The sequence below is a fragment of the Orcinus orca genome, chromosome 1, assembly GCF_937001465.1.
Source record: "Orcinus orca chromosome 1, mOrcOrc1.1, whole genome shotgun sequence".
NCBI classification, from domain to species: domain Eukaryota; kingdom Metazoa; phylum Chordata; class Mammalia; order Artiodactyla; family Delphinidae; genus Orcinus; species Orcinus orca.
Genome location: NC_064559.1, coordinates 201,703,974 through 201,730,057, shown reverse-complemented (window position 1 = coordinate 201,730,057; position 26,084 = coordinate 201,703,974). Strand labels below are relative to the sequence as shown.

The 26,084-nt window shown below is 47.4% G+C and overlaps 1 protein-coding gene across 2 annotated transcripts in view; it reads left to right on the top strand.

Moving 5' to 3' along the window:
- The window catches only part of KAZN (kazrin, periplakin interacting protein), a 1,133,108-nt gene that overhangs the window by 655,740 nt on the left and 451,284 nt on the right, over nucleotides 1-26,084 (top strand). For both annotated transcript variants that reach the window (XM_049696036.1, XM_049696026.1), the window contains exon 3: nucleotides 15,926-16,169. In XM_049696036.1, the coding sequence (XP_049551993.1) occupies nucleotides 15,926-16,169 (244 nt within the window). The remainder of the gene's footprint in view (nucleotides 1-15,925; nucleotides 16,170-26,084) is intronic.

Here is a 26,084-nt window from a genome sequence, read left to right as displayed (position 1 = left end):
ATAAACCCTTGTGATCTCAGAGGTCATCTCTTTGGGAGTCTACTAATGGAAATACGTCTTTTTAAATTCTGGGTGATTATTTAATTGAAAAGGAAAGAATTTAAAAGAATCAAGTCACAGGAGCAGAGCAGATTTGTGTCAAGTGAAACAAAAAAATTGGCCCATTCATATATAAGTTGCAATTTAGGATCGAGTGGTGAATTTGGTCATTTGTTAGGATTTGATTCAGCACATTAAAATATGTTGATATTCATGTACTTTATGAATTTATTATTTTAAATCAGCTTCCTGTTACACTTTTATTCTATTTAGGAAATAGAATGCTTTCATATCCATTAATATACTTGAACTTTACAATGACCCTCGGAGGTAGGTGCTATCACTCCCACCTTACAGGGGAGTATAATCTATAGTTATTCAGGGCAGAGACCAAGGCTTTTCATTTTTCTTTTTTTTTTTTTATCCCTGGTGCCTGATTAATAAAAATGTAAGTGGAATGTTATAGCAGAAGCTCCTAAATGTTCTGCTTCAGACATAAATCTTTTCCTAAAAGGCAGCACAGAACAGAGGCTTAAGCTCCAGCTTTATAATCTTAGTCGTCCTTGAGTTCAAACCCCAGCTCTGCCACTTACTGAGGATGTGACCTTCGGAATCTATTCCTTGGAAACTTAGCTTATAATGGTGTTAATAATACCTACCTCATGGAGTTGTTATAATAATTAAATGTCAAGATGATAAAAGGAAGAGAGAAACGCAAAGTATTTGGTACAATAACTGACACATATTTATGCTCTAAAATTGTGGTTTTCACTGTCTCTTGAGTATACTTAGAAATGCTAGGATAAGCATACTATTTGACCACTGCTGATTTTTTTTTTTTTTTTTTTGCGGTATGCAAGCCTCTCACTGTTGTGGCCTCTCCCGTTGCGGAGCACAGGCTCCGGACGCACAGGCCCAGCGGCCATGGTTCACGGGCCCAGCCGCTCCACGGCACGTGGGATCCCTCCGGACCGGGGCACGAACCCGTGTCCCCTGCACTGGCAGGTGGACTCTCAACCACTGCACCACGAGGGAAACCCTGCTGATTTTTTTTTTTAAAGCATGCCTTTATCATCAGATTCAAAATTAATGGGAACAAACTGAGTAGCTGGTGTGTTGCTGGAGGAGGAGAAGAATCCAGGTGTCTCACATGGCAGTGCAGCCAGGCGGGAGTTCTTAGAGCTCCTGTGAAGAGCCTCTCCTCTAATTTAATGTAATTCGCTGGTATTAATAAGCGGCAGGGAATCCAGTGTGAGGCTGCCTGCTGCCTTTCATACTGGGGCCATTCACTTTATTCTATTCTAGGACATCGTATTGACCTTTTGCCACGTGGGGAGAAAAATCTGCTCATTTAATTTCCAAGTAAGGGATAATTAGTACCAATCGTGACTCATAGCTACAGCAATCCAACATCTTCCTCACGGCATATGATTAGGATATTTGCAAATTCACTGGCCATCTCTGGGACTTCAGGTACCCAGATTGTGTTGCAGTTGGCTCCCTTTTCACCATCACCTGTGAGCGTATCTTTAAAATGTGTTGGTAGCCTAGCCATGCAGAATGAGAAATTGTGTGCCTGTTAATAGATGGGGGGGCCGAGTTAAGGGTCAGTGAGTTGGACAAACTGTGTGCTAGGTGAAGGATTAGGAGAAAAGGGACTAATAGTTAATGAGCATCTGTGAGGCACCAGGTTTTCGGCTAGCTCTTTATATATGTCAGCCCACCTCATCCTCCCAACCTCCCTATGAAACCCTCGCCAGGGCTGCCAGTGAACAGGATTGTCAGATCCTTGGTCTTGCTTACTTGGCCTATCAGAAGGTTCTAACAAGGCCTCCCTTTTTTTTTTTTTTTTTTTTTTTTTGCGGTACGCGGGCCTCTCACTGTTGTGGCCTCTCCCATTGCGGAGCACAGGCTCTGGACATGCAGGCTCAGTGGCCATGGCTCACGGGCCCAGCGGCTCCGCGGCATGTGGGATCCTCCCGGACCGGGGCATAAACACTTTTTCCGCGTGGCTTTCAGGATATCACAATGACTTTTCCCCTCCCACTTCTCTTACTGTTGCCCCTCAGTCTCTTTTTCTTGTTTCTCCTTATGCCTCTGACCTCTAATGTGGAGGGTTCAGTCCTTGGGCCTTTCCTTCTCCGTCAACATGCATTTGTTAGGAGATTTCATTCAGTCTGATGCCTCTAAATAACACCTGGACGCTGACAATTTCCGAATTCCTATCACCAGCTCAAATCCATCACCCGAACTCCAAACGCACGTATCCCACTGTCCACTTGATATCTCCATTTGGATGTCGAATATGCCTCTCAAAATTAGCATACACCCTTCCTCCCCAACCTGCATCTCCCACAGCCTTCCCCTTTCAGTAGGTGAATTTTTCACTCTTCCAGTCGCTTCAATCCAAAGCATTCTACTCCTCCTTGACTCCTGTCTTTCCCTCACACGTGCTACCTCCAGCTGTAAGCGAATCCCATGGCTCTATCTTCAACATCTCTCTTGAACCCAATCACCTCTCTCCATGCTCCTTCCCACTTCCTCCCACCCCATTATCATCTTCTAAGCAACCATCACAATTCGCTAGATGTAGCAATAGCTGCGTAAATGGTTTCCCGCCTCCACTCTTGTCCCCCAGAGTCTTTTCCACACAGTGGCATCCACGGGAGCATCTTAAAGCATAAATCATCTCATGTCGCTCCTCTGCTCAACACTGTTCAGCGGCTCCCGTCTCACTCAGGGTAAGAGCCAAAGTCCTTACAAGTCCTTAATTGTTTCTCAGACAAACCAAGGACTCTCATATTTCTGAGCCTTTGCACCGTTTGCTTATCCATCTTGGCCACGAGACTGTGGCAGTGTAAGGGCAGAGACTGGGCTTTCTCCATGCCTAGATCTCCAGCACCTAATGCAGCACCCAATGCAAAGCAGAGGAGCAAACGTTAGGAACCCCTTGCTCTGGGCCCAGTGAGGTTTTAAACCGTGTGTGCTCATCGTCGTATTTAATCTTCACAACCACACTGTGAGATAGAAACTGTTAGTATTGCCATTTTACATGTGAGAAAACTGAAGCACAGAGAAGCCAAGTGTCTTTCTCCAGGTTACAGGCCTGGTGGAGGTAGACCAGGGATTTGATCCCCAGCAGTCCGGTTCCAAAGGCAGGTCTGTGCTCTTAACTAGTACATTATCCTGTCTCTTATAAGGGTGCCCTGGGCAGATGGGTGGTGGCCGAATCAGTGAATGAATAAATGAGTGGCAGTTGTGATAACTAACGCCCACAAGCACTCCCTGTGTGCTAGCCACCAGGATGCCTTAGATTACGTTCGCCACGTGCAGTTCACTGGGGAGTGCTCTAGGGAGATACTCGTGTGAGAGAGTGAGGAAAGAGGCCAGAGGAATGAGGAGGGGGTACCAAATGATTCCTGAGGCAGCAGGACATCCCAGCCCACCACACCTATGTCATCCAAGGTGTCGTGTCACCCAATCCCCAGAATTGGGCAGAGGGAATAGTTGGCAGGCAATATGGTTTGCCCCTGGAGTTGGGAGGGCCCTTCAGAGGGGTCCCAGATGGAGGCAAAGGGGCTGGGCTTTTGTATCCAAGTCACTGGCCAAGGACTGGCCCCTGGGTGGAGGGGTACCCTTGGATGAGGCCGCAGAGGGCAATTGCTGGTGAGGGGTGCAGCTGTGAGCCTTCAGCAGCTCATATTCCTGGCCCTGGGTGGGTGAGTGCGAGGGTCCTGACAAGGAGCCTTAGGGAAAACACTGTGGTATCCCCTAGACAGACTGAGGATTTTGCATAATTTCTCATTTAATCCTCGTCACCATGCTATAATGAGTTAGGCATCTGTTATCCCCACTTTATAATAGAACTGGAGCTTGGAGAAGTTAAGCAGCTTCCCTAAAGCTAATTACCTAGGAAGGTGAGGCTGAGCCTGAGTAAGTGGCCGGGTCATTAACCTAACTTGCTGCCCAGGCCTGCGTTCATCATCTTATTGCTGGTGCAGTGGTGTGGTGGGTGTGGACATCCATCACCTGGGGCTGCCCAGGGTCTCATCTCCTTCTGCTAAATCACTCCCCCTCCCTTGAGCACGTGTTCCTTCCCACTCCCTGCACCTCCCACTCCCTGCACCTCTGGTGGGACCACCAGCCTGGTTCACTGGGGCCTCCAGGATGGCCACACACACCAAGCCTGGTCAATCATTTAGTGCCGTGCCTGGCCCAGGGATAGGCCGGCTCTTCTCCGGGAGAGAGAACCTTCTTCCTCTGAGATTAACAAAGCTAATATAGAAGGAGGTAAGCCTGGAGCTCCTTCTGGCCGTGTTCCCCAGACTTCTCTATGTAGAGAAAGTCCACTTGCATAGGAGGAGCAAGAAAGACAGAGATCTCATGGCATGACTTAAGCTTCTGGAATTTCTGATTTACCTCTAAACCTCCCAGTTTTGTGAGCCAATAAATTCTCCATTGGTATCTAAGCTAGTCCACATTGATTTTCTTTCACTTGCAGGTGGAATGACAGCCTTAAGTCAAGGTGCTAGTTTCAGTAATGTATTAGTCAGTTTTTGCTATGTAACAAACAGCCTCAGAATCTCAGGGGCTCACAAACATACTCATTTTTCTCATTTGTGCATCTGCACGTTGGTGAGGGTATGGCTCAGGTTTAGCTGGGTTTTACTCCAGGCTGTAGGTCTGGTTCAGGTTTGTTCCCTGTGTCTTTATCTGGGCTGAGACTAAAGAGACAGTTGCCAGGGGCATGCTCTTCTCACAGAGGATCGCAGGAGCACAAGAAGCCAGGCCACACCGTGCATACACTTCAGGTCGCTGCTTGCTGCAAGTCTGCTAACATTCCAGGGGCCAAAGCCAGTCACGTGGCCAAGCCTAATACCAGTGGGGCAGAGAAAGGTTCTCCACCTATGCTGATGAGAGGTGCTTAAAAGCCTCCAGGGAGAGGGCAGCATGGGAAATACTATTATGGAAAGGGAGTGAGGAATTAGGAACAATAACAACCTACCACAAAGAGGCCAGAGGAATGAGGAGGGGCTACCAAATGATTCCTGAGGCAGCAGGACATCCCAGCCCACCACACCTGTGTCATCCAAGGTATCGTGTCACCCAATCCCCAGGAGAAGACCGGCTTCTGCTGATCGTCTGTTAGAATTACAGCAGAGTCAGCTGAACCCCAACACCTTCTCAGAACTGCACACACCATCTCCAGGCAGCAGCTCCGTGTGTAGAGAAACCAGATCCTTTCTGAGAGAGCAAAATCAATCTTAAATAGACACAGCTGTTCCCTAGCGAGGCATGGGAAGGGAGAGGGAGAAACACGATAGGAAATGTTTAGTTTCTTTTTGTTTTAAGTTGTTGGAAAAACCAAAGAAGATTTTTAAGGTTTGATTATTAATTTCTGGAAGAATCGGTTGCCAAGTTTGCTATCATTTTCAAGTAAAAGTGGTGAAAAGATCAAAGGGACCCTTCTTAGCAGCGGATTTCACCCCGTTTTGAGTTTGGAAGCTTTTCACAACAGCACGAACAGAAATAGAGCTAGTTTGTTTTTTTGATGTGCCACTCAGGTGGATAAATCAAATGTCACAATTTATTTCAGTTCAAAAGATGTTTACTGAACATCTCCCATGACCATGTGCTCACTTATAAAAACATAAACAAATTGGAATAATAGGATTGCTGCTCCATGGCTGGATCATCTGGGCACGTCACATTATCTCCGTGACTCTCGGTATCTCCATCTGTAAAGAAAGTGTGTTGACCTATGAACTTTGAGGTCCCCTCCAGGTCTAAAATCTGTCCATCGACTGGGTAATGTTCTTTTCTCACTTGCTGATAATTAAAGTGACAGAGGTATGCAGGAAGGAAATCAGCTGCTGAAGCCATGAGCATCACAGGACTGAGCAGGGATGTTTGAGTTTCCTCACAATGGTAGAGCTAAGAATTCCTGGATCGGATGACGGATGACTGCACTCACAGTCATTGTTCCCCTTCCACCGTTCTCTCCAGAAAAGGGTTTATTGATCCATTGCCATCCTCAGTTTGGGGGTGTATATAAGTCCCATCTTTACTACGCTTTTCGCTTCAACAGTGCAAATGGCAAGTTGGGGTATAAGGAGGTGATACAAAATAGTAGTAAAGTGGAGTCCACTGGCATCCCATTGACATGAGTCCTAGCCCTGCCACTTGTTCGTTGTCTGATTTTTGGTAACTTAACCTCCCTGAGCTTCAGTTTTCTTATCTGTAAAATGGGAATAATAATAGTAGCGTCTTCCTCCAGAGGGTTTTTGTAAAGGACGTAAGTTAAGTACTTGGCGCCAATGTAAGAACCCACTAGAATCATGACTGTCATTATCCTAGCACCCCTTCCAGGCACACCTTCAGGCAAAACCGGATTCTGAATCTGGCAACTCATTTAGCCTCTTCTGAAAAAAGTCTAGAATGCTTCCAAAAAGAAAGGGTTTATACTATCACTGGAATTTAATGAAAAATGTAAAATAACTTCATTCAGTGTTCATATAAAAGTGTACATAGATTTGTAAAAGTATGTGTTTCTTTGAACTAAGACAATAATAATAATAAATCTTCAAGAAAAAACTGCTAGTTCCATCACAGAACCCCTCTGATTTAAGGTGAAAATCCAACTGGTGATCATTTACTGCTAAGTTTCCAAAGGGAACTAACACAAGATTGCCAGGGCTCTGTTCTCTGGGTCTGCACCCTCAGTCAGGGCTACGTGTGCCTACAAGAAGGGGACACATCTTTTCTAATTTGTGCTTAGGAGCTCTGTGGGGTAGCCAGGGCCCTGGACTGGTCCAACTTTTAGCAGACATTGAAGTTCACACTACGATTTGACGCCTCCTAATGAAAGACAGGATGAGAACCTAGGTCTGTCTTTCTTTTCTTCCCGAAAGCTGCCTGCAGGACTCAGGCTTACTACTCTTCCCCAAAGCTATCAGGATCCCAGTGTTAAGTGACTTTTCTGCAGGACTCCCTGGGGGCTCCTAACTGGCTGGGGGAAGAACGCAGCTCTGTTTCTATTTTCCAGACAGTCTCATCTCTTTGATACAGAACAGCTGTTTCAGAGCCTGGACAGACGGATGGTTGCTCTTAGGATCCCCATAGTTTGAGGGGCTAGGTGTGAAACCAGTGTGCTGGACGGAGGGTCCAGGGCTGTGGACATGGGTGCAGGTTGCCAAGGAGCACTTGGCAAAGAGGAAGAGTGAGCCTCTCCCCTCAGCACTTGTTTTTACATTCCCCCTCACCCCCTTTAAAATCAAACCGATTTTTTTGTTTTTCAGAAGGAAGTATATTGGTAGCTAGCTGTTCCTGGGCAAAGGGGTCAGAGTACCGTTTCACTACCGAGATGGCTGGTGATGCGGATGGAAAGCATTGTAACTGACATTGCTCTGAGCAAATACAGTTCCCTCTTGAACTGCACACACGCCCAGTAACGTGGCCTTGTGGTTCCAAATATTGGATTATAAATCGTTTTACATCTCCCCAGCATAAAATAAGGCAGGTAAACAAAGGGGCAGTCAATTAAGATAAATATGGCAACTTCACAATTTACTGGCTAGGACACATTATCCCAATGAGCCCAACGTTGGATAAGATAGCTGTCTTCTAATTATGTATACAACCGGCTAGATAATCCTAATATCAGGACAGACGTTCGCAGGACTTCATGACACACTGGCTTGAACAGTCTAGACTATTTGGCTAATAACTATTTTTCCCAGGGCACTTTACTGCTGGGAAGGTTTAGTGTTGACTCAAGGGACAAGATTCCAAGGCCCTTTCCTACTCCAGCTACTTCTAATTCCTAAAAAAGACCGTACACATCGCTGTATCTGAGACGCCTCTGTAATGAGTTGTCGAGGGGCTTGAGGGTCTTAATTCCTTTGGTTGGTTGGTTAGTGTCTAGTATAGTGACTCCTATGTGGCCTTGACTGAGGGTCACATTCTTCTTTATTGTCTGGAAGAGGGAGCACTGATCCTTAGGAGGGACTTGCTAAGTGCGTCAGTTATCCTAGGAGTAGAAAAACATGAACTAAGAAGGACCCAGAAGCTCACAAGAGTCTGGGCAAGGGGTAGGGGTGGGAGAAGAAATGAGTGGAAAAACTCTCCTGCTGAAGATAGCATTTAGTTAAATAAATGAGAGAGAGAGCACGATATGGTGAGAAAGAAGTCCTGAAAATTCCATTTGTGGAAAAATCCACTCTGCTCCTTACTAAGTCTAATGCACTTCTGTTAAAAAAAAATATATACCCTCATCACTGCCCCCTTCCCCCCCACAGAAAACAACTTTTCTAGGATGGAGATCACAAGAATAATACCATCAGTGAGAAAAGAATAAATTACATTTAGGGTAGGTCTGTAAAGTATTTCAAGCCACTGGGGTATCATTTCATGAACCAAAAGAACTAATTTACCAAATGGGTCCCCAGGGCCTGGAAGAGCTAATGCACTGACCATGGAGGGGCAGCTCCCTCACCTGCTTCTCCATCAGATCGGTGCCTTTGCAGAGAATGAAGGGCGTAGGGTTGGGACACAGAAGGTCCCTCCGTGCATCAGCATACACGGGGATGAGGCTGCATTCATGGATCGTAGGGGAGAATAGGAAAGAAAGAAAAGACAGAGACTTTAGAATCAGACACACCTGGGTTTTAATCTGGTTCTGCTACTTTGTAGCTGGGTGAACGTGAGCAAACCTTCCAAGCCTGAGGGTTTTTTCTGATCTGCTGATAGGGGATCATAATGCCTATTGCCAGGGTTGGGATGATTCAGCCTGAGTCAGTGGGAATCAGTGGATGAGCACAGTGGAGGGCCGTTGTGAGTGTCCAAAGGATGGGATCTGCCCTTACAACTATCCCGGTCACCATCACCATCATCATCTCCACCATCTGTGTCTGCATCCTTGACAACACCTATGGAGTTCTTTCCGGACACCAGGCACTGCCCATTGCTTCCCATGCATTGCCTCCTTTAATTCCTCAACAAGTCTATGAAGTAGATAGACTTATCCTATGTTATCCCAGTATTATCCCATTCTACTAATGAGGAAATTGAGGCTCGAAGTTAAGTAACTCATCCAGTGTCACAGAGCTAGTGAGTGGCAAGGCTCGTTCTTGAACCCTTATCTGACTAACTCCAGAGCCGATGGAGTTGAAGCTACTGTGGCCCTCAGGGAAGGGTAAGATCACTGTTGACGTCAGCTAGCGTAGCCTGGCCATTAGGCTGTAGCGAGGGTGATTCGCTGAGACAAGGAGTTAGAGCTGAAGACTGAATGGCCGGAAGACTTGAGTCTATCCTCTTTAGCCCTTTGAGGGCACCTTCCAGAGACCACTCTGGGCTGCTGGGAAACAAAATCCCCAACGCATGGAGGTAGCCAAGACATGAGAGGGCAGGAGGTCCTGCAAGATACCTAGGGGTTGGACCAGTTCTTTAGGGTGTAGTGGTGATTCTCTACAGGTGGACATGTTTGTCTCAGGGTTTTGTATTTTGCTTGGCTGTTACTATTTGTCCACTATGACAGAGCCAAGAGCCAGGAGACCGGACCATCAGGCACATTCTCTTGTAAGCCCCGCACCACGCCAAATAAGAAACGCAACAGAAAACCGAGGAACCTTCAACGGTGGGGGTGGGGGGAAGGGCACGTCTATCAAAAAAATAGATGGTATAAATATCTATGCTTATGTGTTTGTCTATGGTTACTGTGTATAGTTAATATTTATCTATTTCATACGTAGGAGCTTCTGAATTATAAGTGATTATTCAAGAACTGTTTGCAAATGGAAAATATGCAGAAGTGACCTGGTTGGTTAAATACATGCAGAGAAGGGATGCACCTGACCAACTTCCCAACTTTTAGATGAGAAATTGCTTGGGAAGTCAAGAGGAGAATGGCAGGCTTCACACTAGCAACTGTGCTCGGTGTGCACACTGAAGTGTGTGTGTGCGTGTGCGTGTGTGTCTAGTGTACATATATACCTATATGTATACACACACACCCCTCTATAATCGACACCTGTACACATACATCCCCATCTTAAACCTGCGGGCTGTTTCCCTGAGCCCCACAACCCTCTGCCCTGTTTTCCTCCTGGTTTCTTTTTCTCTGTATCCCTTCATTTCATAAGCGTGGTTCTGAGGGTGACTCACGGAGGTAGGTGGGTGCGCACTGCTGGGAAGGGAATATGGCTTAGCTGGTAGGGTTCACCACCTGCACAGTCTCCTCTATGTCCTTGACTCTGCCCTTCTCCTGGTCTTCTCACCCGGAGCCCGAGACCTGATTGCCTCTGTCTGAGAGATGCTTTGCCCTTTTCCCCAGAGCACATGTTAAAAACCCACTCAGCCAAAGTAAACCATGTAAATGTACAAAAGATACATCTCCTAGATCGGCCGGGATTCGCATGTGACAATTTGAATAAACAGAGCATCCATCTGCAGAGAGAGAGGGGGATTCCCTGGGGACTCTCGGGTGGAGGGGGCTGGGAAAACACGGGACAGACAGCATGGAGAAGAGAAAGAGCAGGGAGCCCTTGCAGCCATTCCTGGGGCTCAGAGGTTCCTGGAATTTATGTATTTGACACGTGTGCACGAGATTTATGAGCACCTGCCCTGGGTGCCTAGAGCAGTGAGTCTCAAACTTCACCGCGCCCCACATACTCCTGAGAACCTTGCGGCAAATGCAGATCCCCAGAGCCTCCCCCAGAGATTCTGGTTGGTCAGGATTAGGGCTCAGGGTCTACATTTTAATGAGCATCTTCTGGGGACTCCACATCAAGGGACTTTCAGCCTCACTTTAAGAAACACTGACACCAGCCTGCTGTCCAGAGGTGTGCCTCATAGAGCCCGGTAAGGGATACTGATTGCAGGAAGTGAAAGAGGCAGGACCACATTTCTTCCTGGCTCCTATGGGCAACCACATGCCGACCCCAAGAAGCCCCAAGGTTTCTCAGGACGCTGACTCCCGGGTTTCTCCTTCAGACCCCCCCCCCCCCGTGCCACCAGGTCCCATGTAGGAACTTAACTTTGCAAGGAGAAGCATTTGAACGCTGCCTCCAGTCCCTGAGCCGGACAGAAACCAGATGCCTGATTGACGCAGAGAGAAAAGGAGGCCACATGTGGGGATACCCTAGGCCTGGTCCCAGCTCATCCACTTGACAAATTTGTATTGAGTCCTAGGGGCTAAGAGGAGGAAGGACATGCCGACATGGGGCTTGTCTCAAGGACCTTTTAGTCCAGTTTCATGATATTAGGACAAACCCTTTAAAAATCAGTGTATTCATCTGCCAAAGGCAGATTCCAGGTACCGCCTCTACCTGCTGGATTTGTTGCAAAGAGAAGATAAGGAGAGAGATGTGAAAGTGCTTTGTTAAGTAATATGTGGCGAGAATTCCTGGGGAGACCTAGGATGAGAAGGGTTTTAATGACAGAAGCAAGAATCTTCGTGGATATGAAGTTATGGGGGATGGGGAGATGAAGTTGTGCAGTCAACCACCAGCTCTTTGGAGAACCCAAGTCTCTGTTTCTCCTTCAGTAAACAATGAGGTTGCTGGAGTAAAGGATCCCAAACTTGCCTTCTAGGACCAAATAGCATCATTTGGTTGTAGGGTGGGGCAACCATATATATACTGGGTTTCCTGGGACCATTCCAGGTTATGCCACTTGTCCCAGCTTCATTACTCATAGCACCCTCTTTCACCCTCTAAAGTGTCCCAGTTTAGACATCACATTATAAAGTCACTCTATTCATGGAAGAGGGGAGGTGGGTATGACACTTCTGTCAGCAATGAGTTAGGCTCTCTGCCTTGGTCCTTATCAGGAATTTTCTTTCTCTGAGCTGGGATGGCTTTACAGACTTTCCAAAACGCCCTGGCGAGCTTTGACAGGCACCCAATGTGCATGGCATAGTTTACTCATTCTGCTCAGAAAGATCAGACATTCAGCACATACTGACGGAGGCTGGTGACCGCATAAGGGCCAGTGCACTGCCTGAGCCTCGGATGGGGTTTTGCTGATGGCGAGAGACGGCAACCGGTGACACTGGGAGAACAGCAGCAGGTCCCTATGAAGTGAGCACATTTTCTGGCTTGGTTCTTAACATCAGTTTGCTGCGATGGGAGGTGGGGGCTCCTTTAGGAACACGCAGAAGGGAGAATCTTGAACCAGAACGCACAGTACTGTTGAATTCTCATAGTTGCGAACCCCAGAGAGAGCTATGGATGACAGCTCTGGGAGCCCGTCAGCCGATAGTTTATATGTGTCCCCCAAGAAATGAACTGTAAATGCATATTAGCCCTACAGATAGGCAAGTGGGAAAGGACACAGATTCTGTGACTATTTTGTTACCTGACATCACCTAGGTAGAAGTGCTGGTGGAAGTTGGGGGAGGGGGAAGGAAAGGTAGATTAAGTAAACTTTGCAGTTTAAATCAAGTGGATTCTAGAGGGTAATTAATCTCAGGCTTTATGTCTGAGATCTGATCCTTTTGCATGTGAGTGAACGTAAGGAGACACAGCTGGGAAAATCCCCTTTTTTCATTTTAGAAAAAAAAAAATCTCAAAAAATAAAATTCTTTAAAATCCTAGGAGGCACCCCAGGAGTTTCTAAGGAGAGTTTCTTGAAAGCTCAGAAGCACAGTTGGGGAAGAGAAGGGCAGAGAGAGATGAAAAGGGGCCCAAGGAATGGGTGTCTTTGCTTTCTTTCCTCCTGGTTAGATTTTCAGGTTTGGCTTGTTTTGTTTTGACTTGATTTGAAGATGCTGGTGTGTGGGAATAATCTCACTGAAGAGGAAAATGGGTAACACTTGGTCAGTTTGTTTACTGTACAAACTACTCACACATTTGCAGAGCGCGTCCTATGGGGGTTAGGTGGCAAGGATGCAAAGAGAAATAACACTAAAAAATGACCACTCTCCTCCCACAGAGCTCTCAGTGAAGTGGGAAAGAGACATGTAAACAGATCAATTACTGTGCCTACTGACGAGTGCTCTACAGAGGTGTGAGTGTGCGCACGCGTGCGTGCGCGCGTGCGCGCACACACACACACACACACACACACGAGCACGCACACAGCTCTTCAAATAGAGCTGCTCTTAACTGTTTCCTCAGAAGGTTTGTTTCCAAAGCTTTTCCTCTTTTTCTGGTACTTGCTAACATACTTTTTTTTATTGAGGTGAAATTTATGTAACATACAATTAACCTTTTTAAAGGGAATAATTAGATGGCATTTAGTCCATTCACAATGTTGTGCAACCACAACCTCTGTTTATTTCCAAACCATTTGCATCACCCCAAAGTAAAACTCAGTCCCTGTTAAGTAGTTCTTCCCCATTCTCCCCTCCCCCCAACTCCTGGTAACCACAAATCTGCTTTGTCTCCATAGATGTACTATTCTGGGTATTTCATATAAATGGAATCATATAATATGTGACCTTCTGTGTCTGGCTTCCTTCACTTAGCGTAATGTTTTAGAGGTTTATCCACATTGTAGCACGTGTCAATACCTTATCCTTTTTCACGGCTCAGTAATGTTCCCTGTATGGATATACCACAATTTGTTTAATCATTCATTTGTTGACAAACATTTGGGTTGTTTCACCTCTGGCTGTTATGAATAATGCTTCTGTGAACATGTGTGTACAAATTTTTGTTTGAATATCTGTTTTCACCTCTTTGGGGTATATACCCAGGAGTGGAATTGCTGGATCATATGGGTAATTCTATCTTTAACTGTTTGAGGAACCAGCAAACTGCTTTCCACAGTGGCTGAACATCACACCCCTCCCTTAAAGACCCACAAAGTTCTATTTTTGATAGTTCCTCCATAACAAAACTGAAAGACTTCAAAGAACTAAATCCTGGTTTATGAAACTACCAACCTGTCTAAGTGCCTTGGTTGGCCCAGTGGCTCAGAACTTGTGCTTATGGGACTAAGGTCAGGGGTTCAAGACCCAGCTGGCCAGTTAGCTGAGTAGAGTGGACAAGTGAGCAATTAAGTCTGCTGCCACAGGCTCCACTATCTAACACTGTCCTTCTCTCTTACAAAAGCTTGTTAGTGCTCACAGGGGGACGGAGCAAGAGTGTTTTTTTTTTTTTTTTTTGCGATACGCGGGCCTCTCACTGCTGTGGCCTCTCCGATTGCGGAGCACAGGCTCCGGACGCGCAGGCCCAGCGGCCATGGCCCACGGGCCCAGCCGCTCCGCGGCATGCGGGATCCTCCCAGACCGGGGCACAAACCCATGTCCCCTGCATTGGCAGGCGGACTCTCAACCACTGCGCCACCAGGGAAGCCCAAGAGTGTTTTTATGGTTACATATAAAAGGAAAACAAAAATCTAGCATCCAAGGCACAGTGGGACTAACTTGGAATCAGATGACTGCTACTTCCAGTGCTGGTTTCACCTGATTTCTGCAGGCCCCTTGGGTAAACTGCTTAACCCTGCCCGGAGGCTGTTTCCTCGCCTCTAAATGGGGAATAATAACCCTTACTCCAAAGAGATGATAATGCATCCTAAGCACTTTGCACACAGTAGGCTTCCAACAAATGCTGTTGAATCTGGAGGGTGAGCAACCTCTGTGTCTGCCAGAGACCATCATCAGCTTCTGCAGTTGGCTCTGAGCTGCCCTCCTGAGGTTGACCCAGCTGGAATGGTGGTGCACGCTTGTTCAGTTGTGCCGGGTTACACTGACTGTTTTAAATGGTCCTATTTGCATGGAATGAAGCTTGCTATTGTAACAAGGTCTGGTGGCTGGAATCCAGGGCCCCAGTGAAAAATGCAAAGCCTGTGCTCCGGGAGAAAGAGGCCCTTGCTGGGTGTATCAACTTTAAGGTTACCTCTGTTCTCCCAGGAAGAAGGAGCAGGTAAACTGAGGCAGCGGGGCCTCAACACTCCTGCTCCCAGTAAGAGGAGGAAGAGGGAAGCCCCACTGACGCCTTCCAGTCTTCCCTCCTGGTTTGCCCCCCAATATTTAGCCCAGCTAAGAAGCTTAGGACCACCTTAGAGGCACACACTGGTTCAGGGCGGTGGGGAGGCCAGAGCGCCACTGATCCACCCCGGGGAAGGACAGGGTGCTCCTTCGGAGAAGGGGGGACAGCGCAGGTTGGGGCGGCGGAGGTGGGGGTGGAGGTGGACAGTGAGATAGCCCAGCTTCCCGCTGAACAATTCCCACCCACCTTTTAAGGAACCAGCAAAGCAGGAACTCACTTCGTAGCTCGGGCGTGCGGCTCCCTCCCCCGGAGCTCCATCCCCTCTCCCCTCCCGGGCCCCTCTTCCGAGCACCCCTCTCTCCCAAGCACCCACCGCCTCCCCAGCCCCTGCGCCGCGCTAGGAGCGAGTTCGCCAGGGCGGGGGCCGCCCCACGGCTCCAAGGAGGGGACCGAGGTCTGGCCTTGAAGCTGGCGCCCCCCACCCCTAGCCAGGGGCGCCACCTCCGCCCACGCCGGGCCGCTGGCCGCCGCCCTCGCCCCCCGGGGGGTGTGTCCCCGAAGTCGGGGGCGCGGGAGGCCGAGGCAGCGGCCCCGCCCCCGGCCCGGGCCCCCTCCCGAGCGCGCGGCGAATGGTAGGCTCCACGGAAAGAGTGCGGGCGGCGCGCGGTGTCCGTCTCCGAGCCGCGCTCGGCGCCGGGGTCTAGGCGGTCGCTGCTCCTCCTCTTTCTCCTCCCCCCCGCCTCCCCCCCACCCCCCCGCCGCCTCGCTACCGCCGCGGATCCGGCTGGAGGCGCCGCTGTCATTCCTGCGCCGGAGGAGCCGGCGCTGCCGGTGCCTAGGGGTCGGGGCTCGGGGGAGCCGGGCCGCGGGGGACCCAACAGGTAGAGCCGGGGGTGCCCGGCCGCGCGCCCCCGGCGCATCATGCAGCTCTTTGTCACCTCTGTCGCCCCCAGGCCAAAATCCTGAGCATGATGGAAGACAATAAGCAGCTCGCGCTCCGCATCGATGGGGCGGTCCAGTCGGCCAGCCAGGAGATGACCAACCTGCGAGCCGAACTCACGGCCACCAACCGGAGACTGGCGGAACTGAGCGGCGGCGGCGGCGGCCCCGGCCCGGGCCCGGGAGCAGCGGCCAGCGCCTCGGCGGCGGCGGACTCGGCGGCGGCGAACATGGAGAACCACCAGCACAGCGCGCAAGGTAGGGATCGTACGGCGGCCGGGGCGGAGGAGAGGCGAGAGAGCAGGACCCGGACCCGGAGGGGGCCGGGGACTCGGTGCCCCCACGGCCGCGGCGAAACCGCCTTGCATTGTGGCTTGTAACCCTTTCCGCCCGGCGGTGGCCAGCGCTGCTCCCCTGCTGGGAGTTGCAGGCTGCTGTCATTAACGAAAACCCGGGTGCACGCTGCGCCCGGGTTCACACGGTCACGCCTGTCCTGGCCAGCGCGAGCGAGGCTCAGCCGGCGCGTCCCTACCGGCAGCAGAAAGTGCCCTTCAGATGGCACACAGCCCCCAGCTCCTTGGGCAAACTTTTCATGCCCGGGCCTTTGCCCTCACCCGCGGCAGGGGTGAATGCCACAGCTCCCCCCAGTTCCGGAGGCTCCTTCCTTTGGAATGACTCCCGGAGAGGGAGCTCCAGACTCTGCTGCCGCGCTTGGGGTAGAGGATTGGACTGGTTTGCACTTTTCTCCACGGATGCCAAATCCCTTGTCTCGATTGCATCTGGACTTTATTTTCTCCCCATTTGAGATCGCGCAGGCAGTGGAATATATCGATGCAACAGTAGATGCTGTGCTCAGCAGGGAGTTTAAATTTCCAGCAAATATAAACACTGTGAGCACTTTCCAGGGGGGGAAATCTTAGACCTCAAAGGCTGAGTGATGGGCTCCTGGCGAAATGAAGGCTTAGATGGTGGATTTCCAGGTAGCCGCCGCTTGAAGGGACTCTTTGCAGTTAGGAGGAGGGGAAAATAAGGACAGTCTATGTTGACATTGGCAGTGATGAAGCTCTGAAACCCTCATGCATGGGTTAAAGGTGGAGGAAGCATCCCCTGAAAAAAAAGAAAAAAAATACTGTTTGGTTTCTGTGAATTAAAAAGTAAAAGGGTAGGCTGGATTTTCAGGATGTCTTTTCTTTTTTTGCCTAATTGCCCTTTAAGAAACGTTGTCACCGGTTATTAATGTCATTTGATTGTAAGCTAAACAGCTGAAATCCAGAATATGACAGAAGAAATATCCAGTCCAGGAGGGCCACTTGTGTAAATATGTCACTTGATGAAGTATGAGGTACCAAAGGCTCAGTGGCTTAGAAATATTTTCTAGTTCTGTTATTATTTCAAAGGCTTCTCCTAAGTGTTGAGAGAGAGAGAGTCTGTTTTCATATTAATGCCTTCTCTCCATCAGCTTCTGTTTCCTCTTTACCTTGCTGGGGTAGGTGTGCTTGGTTTTTTTTGCTGTGAGATGTTAAGCCTGAACATTAGCAGTGTATGTTCAATTCCAAGTCAGATCTTAACTTGGTACTTCAGGAGTCCGTCAAGAGTCTTGGGGCAGTAATTTGGTACCAAAGTAGCATGACGTTATGGTGGGAAGGTGTTGTGAGCCTGGGGCTTGCTGCACAGTTTTCCAGGTGGGTATCTGGTTATTCTATCATTTATCCCTTGTTATGTCATTGTGTGTGGAAGATGCTCTCTGCTGGCACCCGGGCAAAAAAGGGAAGTTAGACTGCATGGTCATGCTTTACTTTTTATAGGCAGGGACTCTTTCAACCTTAAAGAAATAGCGCAAAACTGGCATTTTGCTGAGAATCAAAAGTCATGGTATGGGGGACTGAACAAGGCTAGTTCATTTCCCACCATCCGCCTCGTTCTCAGCGGAGGAAAAGTTAAGTGGCTTTTATCTGAGTCCTGGGTCTAGTTGCAGTCTGAGCATGCTAAGGAGAGGTCGGTGCTGCAATGATCTACACATTCAACTTGGAAATTGTGATACTTGGCTGATGGTTGAATTGTTGTAGTGGAGCAAGAGGGGACTGTTTCCTTTTTGTTTTTTCCTACAAAAATGCACAAGGCTGTGGAAATGGAAAAATGGCTTTTGGATTTCTTGATATCCCTAAAAACACACCAAACCAGCAGCTTCCTCATATTCTTAGAAACATGCCTGCCCAGGCCAGGGGCTGTCTGTGGGTGGTTGGATGAAGGATGGTTTTGGTTTTTCCTCTGTGTACCATTGGTATTTTTCAAAACCTTTACTAGGGGGAGTTTAATGATTTTATAATCAGAAAATAAAATGTTGAAGATTTTAACTCAGCTTAATGGTTGGCCACATACCCCTCTAAATTGATGTCAATTTAAACTGATGTGATGGTTGAAAAGAAAACAAGACCCCCATGTAAATCCAGTGGGCGTCGTTTCCTTATCTATGGCAACAGTTCCTCAATACAGTACTTTTTACATTATTTAGCCTCTGTGAGTGTTTTGGGTTTTGTTTTTGTTTTGTTTTGTTTTGTTTTGTGTTCTCAAGACATGTGGCAGCATTCTGCTGGAACCGAAACCTTCTGCAGAGGTGGTCTGGTAGTTTCTTTTGCTAGTGCTTTCGTATTCCTAAAGGGAAGCACCGGGCTCTCAAGTTAATTTCAAAGTGTGGTTCATTGGCTTCTCACGCTTCTTTGTCATATGCCTCCAGGAAGGCTCACAGAAGCTCGGTTCCTGGGGGTTCCTAATTCTTCCGAATGAGTCTTCTGTTTTTATTTTGTCTGTGTTGGTGCAAGTCAATGGGCTCAAACCCTATGAGCAGTGTTATTGAGTTATCACTTTTCAAATCAAGGTTTTGAATGAAATGAGTATCTTTCAAAATGCAACTGTATAAGTCATCTTTTAACTAAAGGACATTATGTACATATTAAGTGCCTGCTAATTTCCTTTTAATAATATTAGCCCAAATGGTTACAGGGAAGGGTCACCTTTTGCTCTCCCTGCTGAGAAACTGTTAGATCCATTTTCAGATTTTTTTGTTAAAAATTTTTTTGTTAATAAATTAAAGAAGCTCACCAATCCACCAGTGGATGTCTTGTTCCAGTGAGGCTATCTGACAGTAGGTAAGTTGATGAAGAAAACTTGGGTTTTCCTAGAGAGTTAATGGAGTGTGTCATTTAAACAAAATATTAACTTGGTTGGTACCCTCCGTGAGCTGGCATGGTTGCTACGTAACAGAGTCTAGAAAGTGAACTGCTGAAAATCTGGGCTTTCGGCACTTTGCAGGATCTTCTTTCAGAATCTGTGTTGAAAGAAACGCTTGGCAGCCAGCCCATCTCCTCTCTCCCTGCTTCAAGTGAGTCGGATAATCCCTAATGAGGATGCTGGCATGCGGAGCACAGGGCATCCGCGCAGGGTGGCGCATCTCAAGGCTCCAGAGCTGCCTCTTAGGTTGGTGGGGTCACAACTGCCTTTGACAGGTGGACAGAAGGAGCGTTGGAAAGAACAGAGCCAGGCAGTTGTTCCAATTTGTCTTGTTGTTGGTAGCCAGATAACGGATTTGTTTAAAGTCACATTTCTAAGCTGTTTTCCTCGGCGTAACATCTCTGGGAAATGTGTTTAAAATGCTTGCTATTCTTTGAGGGGAAAATATAGCAGTTTGTTTCTCTGAAAATGTTTTATCTGATGAAGGGCTAATATTAGATTCAGTTGGTTGCTTTGCTATGCGTAGAATAAAACAATTAAGTTCCATCGTACCCAATTCAAATAGGTGTTTAACTGTATATAACATAAAATACCTACGCCCAGTAGGATGTATACCTACTGCCAATATTTTTGTGGTTTGTTTTTTTAAGGAAATAATTGTATTTATATGCCTACGTAAGTGGAAATGCTCATAGCATCTTTCCTGGGTGTTGAGGACTTACTGTTTACTGCATCTGTTAGATGGGGATGGGGAAAAGTGTCATTTTCTTACACCTTTGTAAATTTCCATAAATAGATGCAAGTTTTATTTTTTTTCTCCCCAGGCATTAAAATAGGCTGTTACTTCAGGGCTGATGGCTCTTATCTAGCATTACTGTAACACTGGAAACTCTTCGGTGAAGTATAAATTACCTTGGGACTGAGTCGAATGTGTGAGTCGTCTGCAGAGATGCTAGACACTGTTGCTTTTCAAAATCAAAGCATCCCCTTTGGGGATCCCCTTTGGCATCCCCTTCCCAATTTGTTCTGCCTCTACATACTCTTGTTTTCCCAAGCAGACGTTTATCTTTTTTGAGAAGAGGATTTTCACGTGGCAGAGAGGATGGAACAAAATGTGGCAGAATCTCGGGGGCCCTTTTGTTAGCTCACCTGTAAGTTACAGAGCTCATCCAGTACCCATGGCTTGGTTTTCCAGCGGTATCAATGGGCTGTAAGAGGCTTGTCTGTCTTTTCCTAATCTGGTAGGCTGTCATGAGATGGGACTTCAAAATTCTTCCTGAAAATCACCATGCATGGTCCCAAAGAGAATAGGTACAGATCAGCACAGCCCAGTTGAAATTAGTTATTGATTGACTGTGATTTACTGTCTTTCCATTGTCTTTGGAAAATGCCCTTAAGTCAAGTTTATGGTTCTGGTTAATTTCACACTTCCAGCATTTCAGGATTTACTGAGGTTTTTCAAAACTTCTTTGATACTAAGTTTGAGCCAATCTGATTTTTATAATAGGAGCCTAGTCACACATCCTCCCAGCATAAGACAAGGCATGTTCTCCCCATGCCTTTACCCCCTCTACTCCCCAAGACTGCTGGCACTTTTGAGGAATCCTGTAGCTTATAATTTGTGACTTCCTGGCTGCCAGTGAGCTTCTAGCAAATGGCCTTGGCGGGTGGGGGGTGCTCGTTGAAACACTGCCTGCTCACCATGCAAGTCATATGGGGCCCAGAAGGTCAAGCCTGGGTCCCGGCCATATTCATTGCATATTTCATTTATATTTATTCCTGAGTTACATAGCTAAGGAAAGTGAAATCAGCATGAATTTCTCAGTTCTTTTCAGACCTTTTCCAGTATTGGTTTGTGTGAGCATTAGTGCTTGGCTTCTCACCCCCTGCCGTCCGTCAGGCAAGAATGGAACTCGCTCTGCCTGCTGAGGCCAGGGAATGGGTTTTTAAGTGATCTTGTAAATGAAAATTAGTCCATACTGTTTGGGTTGGATATTAGGGTGAGTAACACATGGGATGACAAGGGAAGCCACCAACAGCAGTCATTGCAATGTCCTAGTCATCAGAAATGCAGGCAAAGAGGGTTCAGGCAGAATCCTTTAGGAAAAGACAGCTTCCCTGAAGCCAAGAGGGTGACCGTCCATTGCCGCGGATTGTTCCTGACAATTCGGGGCAGGTAAGCGTCCCACTGGCTCATGTCACCATCCTCAAGGTCCCCTGCCAGGCCCATCTTGACTGTGGAGAAGCTGGAGGGAGACCAGGCAAAGGAATCTCTTCTTCTTTCCCATGTGGTTGGATGAGACCAGAACATTCTTGCTTGTTTGATGCAAACTCAGATCTCGGTGGCAGGCTCCAGCCTGTGCTCTGTGGGCATTCTTGCTTCCCCCTTGAAATCCCGAGCTGCTAGAAACATGAAAGAAGCTGAATGTAGTTTCAGTGAGTTTGGCAAGGACAACTGTTTGAGCAGGTGGCTTCTGTGTGATGGGATATCATTGGTTCTCAACTTGTTTTAGTGTCTTTGTCGACTTGCTGGACCTTTGGGTCAGACTTCTGAAAAGCCCTTGTCCCCTTCACCCTCCAATGAATTGAGACCCTAGCACGAAAGCTCGTATGGAGCTTGTAACAGGCAGGTCTACCAGCAAAGCGCCCCCTGAGGCCTCTGCCCCTTCTGTGATGGGCAGTCGGGCTGGGAGGATGGAGAGAAATGGGAGGAGGGGCTACCCGCCCAGCTCCTACCCCTTCTCTTCTCTTCCACCAGAGCAAGCGCCGGATTGATATTGTCTCAGCTCTGCAGATCGTTTGAAGTAATGTGGATCATTAAGAGCAAAGTGCCCTCTACAGGAAGGTGGGTCCGGAGCTAATAGTTTACACTCACCTTGGGTACTTCATTATGGTTCTCGGAGCTCACCTCTTGGGGGTTCTGGAACCATCCTGATACCATGTAATTTTCAGTGAAGGTGAATAGTGTAATGTAGGACTAAATTAGAACTAGTGTCAGTGCTTTGTCAAACTTTTCAATAAATAATAACAAAAAGGACTTCCAACATGTCACGTATCTTCCCGAGTGCTTAACATGCATAAATGTATCTGGAGCCCAATGAAGTGACAACTGTTTTGCCCATTTTTGAAAAGAGGAAACTGACTGGGACCCAGAGAGGTTAGGTCACCTGTCTACCATGACATAGTAATGACAACGAAGGTGATGATGACAGCAAGCTTTGACATAGTCTTGCTTGGAGCTAGGTACTGTTCTAAGTGCTTCTCTGAATTAATGCATTTAATTTTTGTAATGACTTATAAGGCAGGTACCATTGTACCCATTTTACGTATGAGAAAACCGAGGCACGAAAATGATCTGTTACTTGCCAGAGAGCCATTAAGCGACCAAGCTCTGGCTCCGGAGTCCGTGCCCTTACTCATCTCACTTTGATGCCCAGGGTCACTCGGCTGGTAGTGACTGATCCAGGAATTCAAACCCACCGAGGCTCTCTGCTCTTTAAACCTGTATTGTCTCCTAAATCAGAAGTATCTTTCGGTTTGTTCATTAGGAAGGTTGACGGAGCTATAGGCTTGTCTCCATTCTTAATTAATGTTTTCCTAAACTGATGGTAATTTCTGGGTCCTTACATGAAACCATAGGGAAGCAGGAATCCCTCTCCCTTAAGTGTGAGGTTAACCGACAAAGAGGGAATTGGGTCCTGCTTACAAGGTTAGCAACCGAAGGGTCACTTGTCCCCGATGAAAAGAACCATATTGATCCCGGCGTTGGGGCCTCCTACTTCTCAGACTTTGAATGCATTCTCTCTTGGGAAGGATGATTCCAAGCAAAGCTGGTATCCTGTGGTCCTATTATTCTCCCTCCTACCCATATCTTCCCCCTTTCCGAGTTCTCTCCCAGTGGCCTCGGTGGCCCCCAGTGGCCCAAGACCACGCCCAACAAAAGACGTATAACTACTCACAGATTCCTTTACACTAGGATTTCCCAGTCTTGGCACTGTTGTCATTTGCAGGATACTTCTTTGTTGGGGGGGGGGGACATCGTGTGCATTGTAGGATGTTTAGCAGCGTCCCTGCCCTCTGCCCACTAGATGCCAGTAGAACCTTCCACACCCCAGTTGTAACAACCAAAAATGTCTCCAGATGTTTCCAAATGTCCATTGGGAGGCCACGTCATCCCTGGCTGAGAACCACTTTGTATGCCGGGCATTAGAGGATACCCCAGTTGTGAGTCTTAAGATGGCGGCTCTGTGAGAGCAGAGAGTTTCATCTGTTTGTTTTCTGCTCCATTCACAGCACCTAGAACAGTGCCTGGCACATAGCAAGAGCCCAGTAAATAGTTGTTGACTGACTGAATGAATGAATAAATCCATGATTTTTAAATTACAGTGTGCGGAATTCGGTCGACTTGTCATGTTTTACATGAAGATCATTTGTTTAATGGTAGATGGTTTTAATTGTGTTTATTTGCCATATGTCAACACTGTTCTCAACCCCTTCCCTGTATTATCTCAATTAATCCTTTTAACTACCTTCTCAGGTGAGTACTGGGTTTGCCACCTTACAGATGAGAAAATTGAGGCCCAGAAAGGTTATGTGACTTGCCCAGGGTCACCAAGCTAGCAAGTGGCAGAGCCAGGATATAAACCCAAGTAAATGTGCCTCCAGAGACTGCCTGTTGTCCCAGCCAGGATGCTGTACAGCTTTGCATAGTTTTTCCCATTCCTGCCCAAGAAATCATTTTTGTTCTAAAGCTGGCGTTGTGGCAATTATAGTTAGGATTTGCATGTCAGACACTAAGTCATTCATCATAAATCCTCAGAGCTCCACTGTACGAAAGATGCTTTGTCACTGCCGGAGAGTCTGTAGCCAGGAAGGATTGGTGTGTGGCCAGAGGTAAGAGGGCAGTTCAGTGGCTGAACCCTGTTCAAATGTGAGAATCTCCCTTCTCTCTGCCTCGCTGCTGGGCTTCAGCTGGAGGGAGCCACATAGAGGACTGAAAGTTTCAAGGAAAGGGGACAGTGGCCCCCAGAGCTTCTTAGCAGGGGGTTGACTCATTTTTAGGAAAAGGGCTGTTCCAGGATCAGAACTGGGGAGCTGCAGAGACTTTGAAGATGATCCAAGAGGATAGTGATAGCAATAGTCAGCATCTGTTGAGGCTTTTTTTTTTTTTTCTGGACTTTCCCAGACCCTGTGGGGTGTGATTGATGACATTTTCTCATCTGACTTCCTATCACAGCGAGTTAGATAATGTTCTCGCCTCCATTCTACAAATGAAGAAACTGAGGCTTAGAAAGGTTTAGTTGCTTTTCCGAGATCTAGACAGTGGTCATCTGCTGGATTGGAACACAGGTTCACCTGACCCTGGAGCCCGCCTGCTTCACTACAGCAAGAATATTGAGGACTACCCTAGTGGCACAGTAGTTAAGAATCTGCCTGCCAATGCAGGGGACACGGGTTCAATCCCTAGTCCAGGAAGATGCCAGATGCCGCAGAGCAACTAAGCCTGCGCACCGCAACTACTGAGCCCATGTGCCACAACTACTGAAGCCCGTGCACTCTAGGGCCCGTGTGCTGCAACTACTGAGCCCACGTGCTGCAACTACTGAAGCTCGTGTGCCTAGAGCCCATGCTCCACAACAAGAGAAGCCACCGCAATGAGAAGCCCGCACACTGCAATGAAGAGTAGTCCCTGCTCACCACAGCTAGAGAAAGCCCGCATGCAGCGACGAAGACCCAACACAGCCAAATATAAATTAAAAAAAAAAAGAATATTGAGATATTGTGCCAGGCAGCACAAAGACATGCCAGGAGGATGGCTTTGTCTTTTTGCTTCCAGACCAACCCTCCCACTCCCCTTCTTTTTTCTTTTCTTCCTTTCCTCCTTTCTTCTCTCTGTCTCCATCTAGCTTGAGAGATTGGGTACATAGGTTCAGGGACCACAGATTTAATAAGATATGGAGCAAGTTATCTTGGAGCTCTTAGGCTAGTAGGTGTGACTGACATGGAAGTATAATTACATTTTATAATAAAGGTCTAGACAGGTGTAATGGGAAAATAGATGATGAAGTGACAAATACAGAAGCCTTCACAGATGTACATGACAGTGGCAATATGTAAGAAAAGCATGCTGGGAAAATACATTAATTTCTCTACTAAGGTTAAACTGCCCATGAGAGATTATTAGAGTGCAACTTTGGGGGTAGGCTGGGATTGGATACTGCAGAGAATAGAGGCTGGCTTGGACCTTCTCCCTCAAAGAGCATTTCTTAAGGAGAAAGAAGATGTGCATGATATAGGGTTTAGATATTGAATAATAGTTGGGTTTTCTTTTCCAAAGAGAACAAGAAAAGATATGAATTTCAATGCAGGTGTAGCTCTGCATCTTTCAAAATAAACTCACCCCTTATATATATTATCTTCCTGGCCAAGGCTGGCGCTCCTTGTCAGCTGCAACAAATGAATTAGTTCATTTTCCTTGATTAACTTGAATTTTTTTGAAACCATTGAGGATGGTGTCTTTAATTCAGTAAGTGCAACTTGGAACACAGTGGGATTTATGTCACCCTTTCCCCCTCATTCTTGCCATTTGGAATTCTGTGCTCGCCATTTCCTGACGATGGCAAGGTATGAAATTTAGAAATTTGATACTGACCCTGGAGAGTGCAGTTGTGGCACCACAGAGCTTGATGAATGATGGCTGGGGAGAACTGACCTGTGATTATATGCATACTGATTATCTTAATTAATGCATTCATCAAGTAGATTGCTTTTCCTGTTCCTACAAGGTTTACCATGTGAAGCAAGAAAAAACCGGGACTATTTCTCGACACAGCTTTAGATTTGGGAGTTAACAGAAAGGCAAGGCCTGGCTGCCATTCTGTAGAGACTGTTAGCCCGTTAGCTAGCAGACGTGCTCGGATTGCTCTGTTCACAGTTCGACATGGT